At 37.4% G+C, this 15,069-nt stretch overlaps 1 protein-coding gene across 1 annotated transcript in view; it reads left to right on the plus strand.

Moving 5' to 3' along the window:
* The window catches only part of LOC148090129 (putative phospholipid-transporting ATPase IM), a 46,127-nt gene that overhangs the window by 1,352 nt on the left and 29,706 nt on the right, over positions 1 to 15,069 (plus strand). Inside the window, exons 2-4 of the mRNA XM_087812695.1 lie at positions 11,609 to 11,685; positions 11,750 to 11,808; positions 13,858 to 13,971. Of these exons, the coding sequence (XP_087668821.1) occupies positions 11,643 to 11,685; positions 11,750 to 11,808; positions 13,858 to 13,971 (216 nt within the window). The 5' untranslated portion in view covers positions 11,609 to 11,642. The remainder of the gene's footprint in view (positions 1 to 11,608; positions 11,686 to 11,749; positions 11,809 to 13,857; positions 13,972 to 15,069) is intronic.

Below are 15,069 nucleotides of genomic sequence, written 5' to 3' on the forward strand. Positions count from 1 at the left end.
ATTGTTGTATTGTGTCATAATTGATCTGTTGAAACCCTTTGTGCGTCTTACCAGAGAAGAAGCTTCCAACAGGTGTGTTGTGCGAGACTGAGTGAAGGCTGGATTTATATTTGACCTTTTTTTTTCTTTTGACCTTTATCGGTTCACTTCGTTACCTCAAACATTTGCATAATGGTATTAATACAGAAACCTTGAACCAGTAATAGTAACATTATATCACACTGTTTATTTTAAAAGGAAATTCAAAATGGGTGTGTATTTGCAAGAATCTGGTGATAACATATATATCACAATACAGGGTCAACAATACAATATATTGCTATATATCGTGGTACTGTCGGAACAAGAATATATGTGTAGTATTGTCCAGTACTTGACTCTTGACAGACCACATGACTCTCGACGAAGTTGTAACTGCTTTCATGCGTATTCAAACCAAAATATGTCCAAACATCAGCTTTAAAAGCTGCTGGACTCACTGTATCCTCTCGTCCTCAGTCATTGCAGAGATCTCACAGGGTTTCATTGTTCCTTTCACAATACAGGGGCTGTAATTCGATACTGTAGTGACAAGTATATATGTGTAGTATTGTCGAGTACTTGACTCTCGTGTTGTGATAGTGTAGTAACAAGTATATATGTGTAGTATTGTGGAGAACTTGACTCTCGTGTTGTGATAGTGTAGTAACAAGTATATATGTGTAGTATAGTAAGGTACTTGACTCTGGTGTTGTGATAGTGTAGTAACAAGTATATATGTGTAGTATTGTGGAGTACTTGACTCTCATGTTGTGATATAGTAGTAACAAGGATATATGTGCATTGTCCAGTACTTGAATCTGGTGTTGTGATAGTGTAGTAACAAGTATATATGTGTAGTATTGTCCAGTACTTGAATCTGGTGTTGTGATAGTGTAGTAACAAGTATATATGTGTAGTATTGTCCAGTACTTGACTCTGGTGTTGTGATAGTGTAGTAACAAGTATATATGTGTAGTATTGTCCAGTACTTGAATCTGGTGTTGTGATAGTGTAGTAACAAGTATATATGTGTAGTATTGTCCAGTACTTGACTCTGGTGTTGTGATAGTGTAGTAACAAGTATATATGTGTAGTATTGTCCAGTACTTGATTCTGGTGTTGTGATAGTGTAGTAACAAGTATATATGTGTAGTATTGTCCAGTACTTGACTCTGGTGTTGTGATAGTGTAGTAACAAGTATATATGTGTAGTATTGTGGAGAACTTGACTCTCGTGTTGTGATAGTGTAGTAACAAGTATATATGTGTAGTATAGTAAGGTACTTGACTCTGGTGTTGTGATAGTGTAGTAACAAGTATATATGTGTAGTATTGTGGAGTACTTGACTCTCATGTTGTGATATAGTAGTAACAAGGATATATGTGCATTGTCCAGTACTTGAATCTGGTGTTGTGATAGTGTAGTAACAAGTATATATGTGTAGTATTGTCCAGTACTTGAATCTGGTGTTGTGATAGTGTAGTAACAAGTATATATGTGTAGTATTGTCCAGTACTTGACTCTGGTGTTGTGATAGTGTAGTAACAAGTATATATGTGTAGTATTGTCCAGTACTTGAATCTGGTGTTGTGATAGTGTAGTAACAAGTATATATGTGTAGTATTGTCCAGTACTTGACTCTGGTGTTGTGATAGTGTAGTAACAAGTATATATGTGTAGTATTGTCCAGTACTTGATTCTGGTGTTGTGATAGTGTAGTAACAAGTATATATGTGTAGTATTGTCCAGTACTTGACTCTGGTGTTGTAGTATTTACAGACCACATGACTCTTGACGAAGTCGTAACTGCTTTCATTTGTTTTCAAAACAAAATATGTCCAAACATCAACTTTAAAAGCTGCTGGAGTCAACTGTATCCTCTCGTCCTCAGTCATCGTAAGATTTCAATGTTCATTTGGCTGCACATTGTAAAATATATTTTTTAATTAACAAACACATTATTGAACTACAAACTTTAAACTTTGATAACACATAAAATATGATGAAACTTTTTTTCTAAATAATCGATACAATTCTGTCGCATTTTGATGCTGTATCGTGGAAAAGAATATCCTGATATGAAGCCATATCTATATATTCTAAAATCCCTTAAAAGTATTTAGTTATTCCTACTGTCATTATACTAATACACACTTAAGATGTGCAATCACAAACGTTTATTTAAGACTTCTGGCATTACAGCATTAAAGCAGTACACAAAACACAGAAAAGAGTATAAAGTGACAATGTAAGTGAAATCAGTTTGATTGTTGAAATATGTCATTTTCTACTTTTTGAAAAGGTATAATACGCTTAAATTAATTGTAAATATTTAGATATTTCGACAGATATTCTTTGGACCTCACCATGATGCGCTTTTGTGCTTGGATCAGTTTTTCTTTTGCTTATTTTTCTTGAACAAGGCAAATTAACCAGTCAAGTCTACAGTTCCATACTTTTTGAAGAAGAAACTCAACCGTGGACATTCATGACCTTAAAGTGAAAGAAACAAACATGGATGACTTTCCTCGGGGTCAGAAACCATGTCAATTATTAATACGTCGGGCCAATGAGGTCTGGAGGCTGTTTGGTTAACCCACGTCCAAACAGGAAACTAGCAAAGTAATCGGTGACTTATGCGTTTCTATTGTGTTGTTGTCATGGAGACCATCTCAGCTACTTTTGTTAGCGTTTGATAGTCAAAGTTATTGAGCCAAGTTTGAGTATAAACAATACATTTTCAAAATGATAAGTTTGGTAAATATACATTTATATGTACATTTAATATACACAGATGTTTCTTGAAGGAGTCAGTAGATCATCAAACACAGATGTTTCATGAAGGAGTCAGTAGATCATCAAACACAGATGTTTCTTGAAGGAGTCAGTAGATCATCAAACACAGATGTTTCTTGAAGGAGTCAGTAGATCATCAAACACAGATGTTTCTTGAAGGAGTCAGTAGATCATCAAACACAGATGTTTCTTGAAGGAGTCAGTAGATCATCAAACACAGATGTTTCTTGAAGGAGTCAGTAGATCATCAAACACAGATGTTTCTTGAAGGAGTCAGTAGATCATCAAACACAGATGTTTCTTGAAGGAGTCAGTAGATCATCAAACACAGATGTTTCTTGAAGGAGTCAGTAGATCATCAAACACAGATGTTTCTTGAAGGAGTCAGTAGATCATCAAACACACAGATGTTTCTTGAAGGAGTCAGTAGATCATCAAACACAGATGTTTCTTGAAGGAGTCAGTAGATCATCAAACACAGAGATGGATCTTAAAGGAGTCAGTAGATCATCAAACACAGATGTTTCTTGAAGGAGTCAGTAGATCATCAAACACAGATATGGTTCCAAAGCTTAGGAGCAACAGTCTGGAAGGATTTCTCTCTTCTGGTCCTGAAGTTCAGGAACCATCAGTAGATTCTGATCCACAGACCTCAGAGCCCGAGCTGGGGTGTAAGTCTGGATCAGATCACTGATGGAAGGTCTGACCATGAATAGATCTGAAAGTAAGAACCAGAATTTTAAAATGATCCTGAAAGAAACTGGCAGCCAGTGAAGAGTTTGAAGGAGAAATGTGAGTTCTTCTACTAGAGCGGCTCAGAATTCTGGCTGCAGAGTTTAGTATGAACTGCAGGCGAGACACATCCTTCTGGTTTAGACATGAAAACAAACTGTTAAAATCGTGTAAACGACACAAACGCATGGATTATAAGATCCAGATCATGTTGTTTTGCTTTAGAACTACAGACATATTTAAGTCAAACCAAAATGTCTGTAGATATCATTTTCTGATCAAAAATTGATCTGATTTCCAGCAACTAAAATCAGATGTATCCCATTCATGTCTTTTAAAATGTCATTCAGTGGAGTTGACACCATGAAACGGTGTCAGCGCTCAGATTGAAGCCCTCGGGTTTATGTCGGTGGGAAGACAAAGCATCTTGTGCGGTTTCTGACGCTTCCTTCCGTCTTTCTGTAAAACCCGCAAGTTCACACTGAAGAACGAGTGATACGTGACTCACTTCTGAACGTTTGAAGTTTACTGAAGTTGAAATGAATATCCACGGATGAAAAGAGACGAGTCGTACAGAACCGTGTGTACAGAATACCCGTGTGCGTGGGGGTTTACTCCAGGTCCTGGAGGGTTAGAACGTGGAGTAAACCACCTCTGTTTCAAAGCACTTTATCTGTGATTGTTTCCATGTGTGTCTGGAGGCGTGACAGTTATTTATTTTCTCTTTTTTTCTGACTATTTCGCAAAGACACTTCCTCACTTGAGGCAAATCCTGTTTCCTTATTAAAACCACACCTACATTATTGTCATCGACTCCTTCCAGAAACATCTGAAGACACTTTTATTCATGCAGCCTTTTCCTTGATTCTCTGAGACTCATGTGTTTGTCTCGGTGTTATCTTGATCTTTTAAATATATATTTTATTGAGTATTGTTTTGATTGTTTAAGCGCTTTGTGACCCTGGTCTAGAAAAGCTCTACAAATATCACTTACTTACTTAATATTTCAGCTTCACTCTTGTCCTTTGAGTTTTCCTCCAGACTGAAGAGCTGAGCTAATATTAGAGCCTCTTCCTCTGATAGAATAAGGACCTGTTGATTGAGACGCTCCAGAAAAAACGATATAATGCTCAACATTCCTGGGAAGCCAAAGCACGGATTTTCGGTGTAAGATTTAACACGACAGAGATCCTCACAGCACATCTTCATGAAGCTGGATTTATTTTACTTCGATTGTGGCTGTAAAAGACGAGGAAAAGAGAATCTGTATTTGGATCGTTTTTGTTTGAATGCAAAAAAAGTGTTTACCGTCAGATAGAGTCTCTGAGGGAAACACAGCAGCTGTTCTCACACACTTATCACAGACCAAAGTTTAAACTACAAAGATTATTTTTCCATCTCTGTGCATCAGTGTTTCTAAAGGTGTTTTTCTTTTTCCTGTGTACACACGTGTCCAATCACTTATCTTCCATCTTTACTCACTACTTGTACACCACAGGTGTGTAACCAAAAACTTTTTGTCATAATATGAATCGTTTAAACTTGTTTGGTTTATATCGACGTCCTGTTCGTCTAGTTTGTTTAAACCAGAACTGAGAAAGTCGTGAGTCAAACTACTGAACAAAAACCTCATAGAAATGAGAGCTAAACAAAATACATGAAGTATTAGTCATTGTTGTTCTGTTCTGTATCGATGTGTGTCTTTACATTATTAGTTGAAAGGAGAAGTAAAATAAAGTTGTGTTTGTTAAATAGCTAATCCTTTTCAGGAAAATAATTTGACCTCATTAACATGAAAGAGAGATTCTGTAACATATTGCTGTACAACTATAATTTAAATAACTGTTCCCACAAACATATATACTAAACTAATACTATAACTTTATATACTCATTCATTTTCATTGAGAATCTTAAGATATTTGTGATGAATCATTTTTTAAAGAATTTTGACACCTGGTTACACTACTTGGTATCCTTATGTATAGTCTTGTTTACTCTGTATTATATCATTTACTCTCTCAAATATAAAGGCCATGGGGCCGGGGTAGAGTGTTTGGCAACAGAAAATATAGAGATAATTAAGATAAATGGAGTCTACAAAAATAAAAAGATAGTATTGTAATCATACTCTAATACTAAATAATGTTACCCCTTGTTTGATTGAGATTGTCCAGTGGACATGAAATTGGTTTTGATTCAAAAGAAGATCGCAAGAATCTGTTGATACGATACGATACATGGTTATTGATGCAATATATTGCTATATATCGTGATACTGTAGTAACAAGAATATATATTGTATTATTGTCGAGTACTTGACTCTGGTGTTGTGATTGTGTAGTAACAAGTATATATGTGTAGTATTGTCCAGTACTTGACTCTGGTGTTGTGATAGTGTAGTAACAAGTATATATGTGTAGTATTGTCCAGTACTTGACTCTGGTGTTGTGATAGTGTAGTAACAAGTATATATGTGTAGTATTGTGGAGTACTTGACTCTGGTGTTGTGATTGTGTAGTAACAAGTATATATGTGTAGTATTGTCCAGTACTTGACCCTGGTGTTGTGATAGTGTAGTAACAAGTATATATGTGTAGTATTGTCCAGTACTTGACTCTGGTGTTGTGATAGTGTAGTAACAAGTATATATGTGTAGTATTGTCCAGTACTTGACTCTGGTGTTGTGATAGTGTAGTAACAAGTAAATATGTGTAGTATTGTCCAGTACTTGACTCTGGTTTTGTGATAGTGTAGTAACAAGTATATATGTGTAGTATTGTCCAGTACTTGACTCTGGTGTTGTGATAGTGTAGTAACAAGTATATATGTGGATTATTGTGGAGTACTTGACTCTGGTGTTGTGATAGTGTAGTAACAAGTATATATGTGTAGTATTGTCCAGTACTTGACTCTGGTGTTGTAGTATTTACAGACCACATGACTCTTGACGAAGTCGTAACTGCTTTCATTTGTTTTCAAATCAAAATATGTCCAAAAATCAGCTTTAAAAGCTGCTGGACTCACTGTATCTTCTCATCCTCAGTCATCACTGTATATTCTCATCCTCAGTCAACTCTGTATCCTCTTATCCTCAGTCATCACCGTATCCTCTCATCCTCAGTCATCATTGTATCCTCTTGTCCTCAGCAATAACTGGCATCTTGCAGGCTTTCATTCTTCATTTAGTTGTGAAGGACATAATGAGGAAGTTTAACTGCAAAAAAAACCTTTTTCCTAGCATCTCCTGCTCTGGTGTACATTCATGTAGAAACACCATTCAAACTTTATATAAACTTTACACATATTCTGCGGTTTCCTGGCGGGGAATTGTCTAGTTTCGTGTCATATTCACTTTATTGAAATCTGAACCATATTTGGAACTAAATAAATAAATATGTTATGATATTTAAGTGTATGATATTTTCTTCTTCTCGTGTTGAGATGGTATAGTGAGTAAAGTTCCTTCTTCATCATCATCTGGAGCCTCAACAAAAGCCTCATTCAGTTCTCAACACAGGACCAAACACACAATGTGGAAAAGCTTCTTAATTTCACCACAAAAAAAAAGTGTTCAGTTCTGATAATGGACCACTGTTGAGCAGAGAAACTAGAGATCAGTGATTGGACAAGCTGTCCATTCATCATCTCGACCTCTGACCTCCGGAGTCAGTCACAGGTGACCGACGCTGTGGGGGGGGGCGGGATGGGGGTCAAGTTACAGACTTTTGTTTGCGTGAAATACTGTTATTCCAGCGCCGGTGACGCTGAATGTTTCAAGCGCTAAGTGTAAAGCACATGTTGACCCCGGGGTCGACCTCAATCACTGCGGTGACCACGCCCCGGTCCTGGTCCGTGAGACATTTGGTACTGTAAGAAATAACCCCGAGTAATCTGTACCAATGAATATTACTACCTGGAATGTGTTTAGTTTTGACATATTTGTCTCTTAAATAGCATGTGGCTCTTGAATGTGGAAATGAGTAAAACACATCATCTTTAGAGACAAAACGTTTATTTTATACAAATAAATATAGTAAATAATGCTTAAACAAACACAGGCACAAAGTTCCTAAAAGCCAAGAGACACACATACAAAAAAACCTTGTCAAACAATCAAACATGGATGTAAACACATCCTGTTGTAACCGGTCAAGAGCAATTTTATGTTTACTTTTTTTATCCGAAGGTCGGTTTGTGAAGTAAATCCTCAAATTAAACAGGTGTCGCTACAAAAAATGTAGGGGACCCCAACTCTAGAATAATAATAATAATAATAATAATAATAATAATAGAAGACCAACCGACACTTACAGACCCTGAAGTTTCTCTGCTTTGGTCGTTTCATCAAGTTTTTCACTCACAGCTTTACGTTAAAGATCTTCTCACTGAATATCGTCGGAGATCTTTAAGGGAATCGAACAAATCAAAAATACAAGACGTTGTTTGTCCTCGAAGTCTGGACCTCGGGGTGTGCCCGTTGTCGCTGAACTTCTTTCCATGACCGACAGCGATAGAAACATTTAAAGGTCATGCTTTAAAGTCTTGTTAAACCCCCTCATGTCACTTTTTCCTTCACGGAGAAGTAGCTCCTCCCTGTCAGTGATTCAGTGGAGCTCGTGAATAAGTGGATTGTTTGCATTGGATTCTGTTTCGGGGGATTTTTTACGGGGGGCACTTGGAAGCGAGTGTTGCCTCACTGTGTACACGGTGTCGTGAAACAATGAGTGAGTCAAAACAAACACAATGATATCAAACCTAATTTTAGATGTTTGGATTTATTTTAAGTGACTAATGACCAACACGAGTTAAACAGCTGTGAAAATAATTAGTTTCAGTGGGAAAATCTTATTTTTAGTCTGCGTAAGTTTTCCGTCACTGTTGTCTGGAGAAGGTGTTACAAACTTTTTTTTAAACGGTGGACTAGTTTAGTACTTTAGCGTTCATTTTTATTGCAAATGTGAAAAAAAAACACTGCAAAAATAAGGCCAACAAAGTTAAGTTCTGGCTGCTAGATGGCGTAAGTTTGAACCTTTTCCGCAACTTTAGAAACAATGACCTCCTGTGAGATCCCAATGATGACTGAGGACGAGAGGATACAGTGACAGCAGCTTTTAAAGCTGATGTTTGGACATATTTTTGTTTGGAAACAAATAAAAGAAGTTACATCGATAGCGATACACTTATCTAACTGTACGATTCGATATGATATATTTATATACACTTAATTTTTGCAAGATTTCAGGGGACACTAAATTTCAGTGACATCTCTTCTGCTCGAATGAATAGATAATAAAATGAGGTCATAGTTACAGTAGAGGCTCCCGGACTGACTTTTAATATCTTACATCACTGTTGTCTTGAGCAGAACCTCCAACCTTTTTTGTGCTTCACTAATTTTTCGTGACAGTACAGCCATATTTCTTCAGTAAACAAGGTCAGGGTTATAAGCATCTTGACATGAGCATCTTGACAAGAGTCAGACACTGATGTCTTTTGTCCACCGGGCTGTGGTCCAAAGAAAGATTCAAGGTCTTGTGCTCAGGAACACCTTTTATGCTGATGACATGGTCTGCTACGTTGAAAGATGTACTTGAGATCCAGCTGTATTATCTCCAGCTCCACTATTGCTTGGAAATAATAACTCAAAGTCGGGTCTTCCTCAGTGTTGGAGAGAGTATTATTATGTTCACGCTTTTCAATTATAACTAATACTGACCCTGTTTTTTATGGTTCATTGGCATGTAATTGACATATTATCTCTATTGATTGGGAGTCATACAATATCGACGCAATGTTTGTTTTTTATGTTCTACATGTGTTTGTTTGGGTTTACTCCGGGCACTCCGGTTTCCTCCCACTGTCCAAACACATACCAAGTTAATTTAGAATTATAAATAGTCATGTTGGTGTATTTGTAAAAGGTTGTTTCTTAGTATGCATTGTAACACTGGAAACTAGTGAAGCTTCATCAACACATCTCTACCATCTAGTGGACTCTGAAGATAATGACACTGTTTCAGGAAGCTTCATCAACACATCTCTACCATCTAGTGGACTCTGAAGATAATGACACTGTTTCAAGAAGCTTCATCAACACATCACTACCATCTAGTGGACTCTGAAGATAATGACACTGTTTCAAGAAGCTTCATCAACACATCACTACCATCTAGTGGACTCTGAAGATAATGACACTGTTTCATGAAGCTTCATCAACACATCACTACCATCTAGTGGACTCTGAAGATAATGACACTGTTTCATGAAGCTTCATCAACACATCACTACCATCTAGTGGACTCTGAAGATCATGACACTGTTTCATGAAGCTTCATCAACACATCACTACCATCTAGTGGACTCTGAAGATAATGACACTGTTTCATGAAGCTTCATCAACACATCACTACCATCTAGTGGACTCTGAAGATAATGACACTGTTTCATGAAGCTTCATCAACACATCACTACCACCTTGTGGACTCTGAAGATAATGACACTGTTTCATGAAGCTTCATCAACACATCACTACCATCTAGTGGACTCTGAAGATAATGACACTGTTTCATGAAGCTTCATCAACACATCACTTCCATCTAATGGACACTTTTTAAAAGTGTGAGAATAACTGGACGTTAACAATTTCTTTAAAGACTTTGGTCATTTTAACAGAAATTTAAGGAATGTTCTCCATCTTTCATGGGGAACCACGGTTGAGAAAATTAAAGGGAACTTTTTTCTTGTTTTTGTCAGAACCTTCCAAAGTCCGGAAATATGAGAATCTGATCAATAATATGATCTTAAGAGACAAGTGACAAAATGAAAGAACCCAAACACAATCTCTTTGGGCGGAGATAATGTTTAGCGATCACGACTTCATCAACTTCTCACTTGATCCTAAAACTGTCCTAAACGTTCCTCCTTCATCAGGAGCTACTTTCAGATCCAGCAGGAGGTGTTTTGACCAAATATTCAGATCAAGTTTGAGCTTCAAAACATTCCAGCTCTCAATGTGTGCTTTAATTACATTCCATGAGGCGTTTTCTCAGCAGGTGTCCAACGTAGTTCTACATTTACACACTTACACACTTTCACACTTACACACTTACACACTTTCACACTTACACACTTACACACTTACACACTTACACAGAGGTATTTATAGCACAGGTATGTCAGCATAAGTAGTGTTGGAGAAATAAACAATAACAATAACACAACATCTGGATTAAAATGTCCTCATTTGTTGGACTCTTATGATAAAGAATGATGGACTTTTGTGAGTTTCTTGTTGAGATTGTGTTGTGTTTTTCTGTTCTTTTGCTTTTTTGTGTCTTTATGTATATGTGTGTTTGTTATTTTGTGTGTGAGTTTGTATATATGTGTGTGTGTGTCTGTCTGTTTGTGTGATCGTTTGCTTTGTGCGTGCGTTTGCATATGTTTGTTTTTGTATTTGGGTGTGTTTGTGTGTTTTTTAAAGCGTTTTTGTATGTGTTTTTGTGTACGTGTCTTTGTGTGCATGTATGTCTGTGTTCGTTTTGTTTTTTTGTGTGTTTTTGTCTGTACATGTGTGTATTTGTGTGTGTATGTTTATGTGTGGTCGTGGTCGTGGTCCGTGTGCGTGTATTGGTATGTATGGTTGTGTGTATGTAGGTTTGTTTGTGTACGTGTTTTTGTGTGTGTGTGTTGGTTTGTGTTTGTATGTGTTTGTATGTTTGTCTCTCTGTGTGTGTTTATATGTATGTGTCTTTGTGTGTGTGTATGTCTGTGTTTATTTATTTTTGTGTTTGTGTGTGTGTTTATTTGTGTAAATATTGATTGTATATACTGTATAATAATAAGTTTCTTGAGAAAACTTTGATATGATATGACACTTAAAATCAAATTTAATATAGTTAAAATGTGTGTGTTTTTGTGTTTGTGTATGTATAGATGTGTGTATGTTGTGTGTTGAGCAGCCACTTCTGAGGATCCTGTTAAAACACTTCATGTTACGAAAGAAGAGACGATTCCAGTCAAAACCTTTTAATTCAAAGTTTCTTCTTCTCTCCTTCAGGACGATATGATTGACAGATAACAGCGACGGAAACATGTCTTTCTTTGGTCTTGATTTGGTCAAGAAGAAAGAAAGAGGTGAGTTTTGTACATGATGTTATCAGAATATCAACTATATCGTTATCCATTCTTTCGTCCTCAGAGCTGGAGAGGAAACTACGAGCCAACGACCGAGAATACAACCTGTCTTTCAAATACGCCGTGAGTCACTTTCTGAACATTTGATTTACGTTCAAACGACGAGTGACGACTAAATGCAGCAAAATAAAAATGTCGGTGGAGTATAAAGCAGGGAAGTTCGAGCAGAGACGGCGTGAAGGCCGGCGTCTGCAGCGACAACATGTGACCTCGACAACACTATCAGGAGCCAGTCAGGATGAGGAAGTCTGCGTTGAAAAAGAATCCAGTTTGAGGATGAGGTCACGCCTCGTGTCATACGTGTTCACACGTGACACACACTGTTGATTGAAAACAAGAAGTTACACCATGTTTTTGACACTTCATCAATAGAAGTTGTTCAGAAAAGCTTCAGATTCCAAATATTATTACTGTATTTTCCACACTATAAGGTGCACTTTTAAGCCTTTAAATTTCTCAAATAACGAGTGCACCTTATAATCCGGAGCACTTTATATATGAAGAGTACCTGGTGAGTGACTTGTTTACAAACACTTTCATGACTCTGTGCCGACTGAGCCGACACGCCGTGGGCGGGATTACATCATTGCGTCGTCATGGGCTGGGATTAACGATGCACGTCACATCATGGCGGACGTCCATGGAGTAAGATTACTGCCACCGTTTTGAGTGAATGTGTCTTGGTTGTTGTACGCTCAAAATCACTCTGCTGCGCTCAACCAGTCATACACGTGCGTTCAACATGTCATACATGTGAGTTCAACATGTCATACATGTGAGTTCAACATGTCATATACGCGCGCTCTAGCTGTCATACATGCGCTCAACTTCACTGCCTGCTCACAACACCAGTCTCAAGCTGCTGCTTGAAGCCATTTAAACATCATTTGAACATGGTTACCATGGGAGTGAACGGAGTTGTCACAACGCTTAATAAAGTTTGTCTTTATCTGAATGTTTTGTTGACGTTCCCTTTAGCACAGCTTTATCTAGTGGATGTATAACGCAACCCCAGTCAAACGTTTGACGGTATCTTTTATTTTATGCGCCTTATAATCCGGTGCAAACTATCTATGAAAATAGTTCTAAAATAGGCCATTCATTGAAGGTGCGCCTTATAATCCGGTGCGTCTAATAGTGCGGAAAATACGGTAATTATACTAATAATAATACAGATATAATACAGATTCTCTTTGGTACAAAACTCCTGAACAAACGGCACCATTTATGTAGAAAATACAGTTATTTCAGCATTTGCTAGATGCACACAGGTGTAATGATGAGTTCACTGAGAGGGAGTGAATCAATCAGAAAGTAGTGCAAAACATTTTTTTTTTAAATTTGAAAATTCAATTATTAAAAACAAAAATAAATTCAACCTTTAAATATGCCAATTGTTGAATCCAATCATTCAATAAAAACAAAGTCTACCTATAATCTATAAATAATTGAATTCAGTTATTACAAATTATACTAATTAAACGCTTAAAACAACAACCAAATTTCAATTGTAAGTTTAAAGTTTCAACATTTTAATCTGAATACTCTACTTCTATACTTCTATAGGTTGTTAATATTTAGAGTAAATGCATCTTCTATCATCTTAACACTTTTGACATGGCAACATAGAATGTGAACAAAGCATCATGGGAGTTCAAGTACGTAAGTAAGGTTGGTGCCGTAATTAGTGACTTTCACGAAAATCTGCTGTACGTATTGTGATGTACAGTCTTGTGTTTAATCTTTGTAATGATTTGTGTCTTTTGTCAAGGATTGATGTTTATTTTCACTGAATGATTGTTTGATTTTACTGACAAACATGTGATCAAACATCCTTGTTAAGATGAACTTAAGTCTGAACTTAAGTTTCTGAACAAGTTTAAAAGTATTCAAGTGTTTATTCAGTGGTTTGATGAAAAGTAAATGTTGATCTTCACGTTATCTCTTCAGATAAACAGATGCTAATAAAAATGTTTAGTTTCGCTCCAGGATGTTTAAACATTCATGTCCAGAGAACCCGGCGGTGGTTCTGTTTGGTTCCGGAGATAAAGTGACGGATCTGAGTCCAGCTCCAGCTGCAGTGAAACATCTCTCATCGTGGTGTGATTGCAGACCAACGCCATCAAGACCTCCAAGTACAACTTCTTCACCTTCCTGCCTCTCAACCTGTTCGAGCAGTTCCAGCGCATCGCCAACGCCTACTTCCTGTTCCTGCTGGTGCTGCAGGTGAGGACGACACCTGGAAACACTGGCAAAAGTCACACATTTGTAGAAAACTGACGAGAATTTAAAAAGCTAAACAACGATGTGGTAAAGATGGCGACGATAACGGTTTGTGGTTTGAAATTCTATTTCCAATCATTTATAAATACATTTTATTGATTCAACATTTTTTAACACACACAGACTCACACACACAAGAGAGTTTCCCACACACACACACACAGGAGAGTTTCATACACAACCACACACACACACACACACACACACAAGATAGTTTCACACACACACATACACACACACAGGAGAGTTTCACACACACACAGACACACACACAAGATAGTTTCACACACACACAGACACACACACAAGATAGTTTCACACGCACACAGACACACACACAAGATAGTTTCACACACACACAGACACACACACAAGAGAGTTTCATACACAACCACACACACACACACACAAGATAGTTTCACACACACACATACACACACACAGGAGAGTTTCACACACACACAGACACACACACACAAGATAGTTTCACACACACAGACACACACACAAGATAGTTTCACACGCACACAGACACACACACAAGATAGTTTCACACACACACAGACACACACAAGATAGTTTCACACACACACAGACACACACACAAGATAGTTTCACACACACACAAGATAGTTTCACACACACACAGACACACACACAAGATAGTTTCACACGCACACAGACACACACACAAGATAGTTTCACACACACACAGACACACACACAAGATAGTTTCACACGCACACAGACACACACACAAGATAGTTTCACACACACACAGACACACACAAGATAGTTTCACACAAACAGAGACACACACAAGAGAGTTTCACACACACAGAAACACACACAAGAAAGTTTCACACACACACAGACACACACAAGAAAGTTTCACACACACACAGACAGACACACAAGAAAGTTTCACACACACACACACACAAGATAGTTTCATACACAACCACACACACACACACACAAGATAGTTTCACACACACACAGACACACACACAAGATAGTTTCACACGCACACAGACACAC

Source organism: Callionymus lyra, chromosome 1 (assembly GCF_982586985.1).
Source record: "Callionymus lyra chromosome 1, fCalLyr1.hap1.1, whole genome shotgun sequence".
Classification (NCBI taxonomy): Eukaryota; Metazoa; Chordata; class Actinopteri; order Syngnathiformes; family Callionymidae; genus Callionymus; species Callionymus lyra.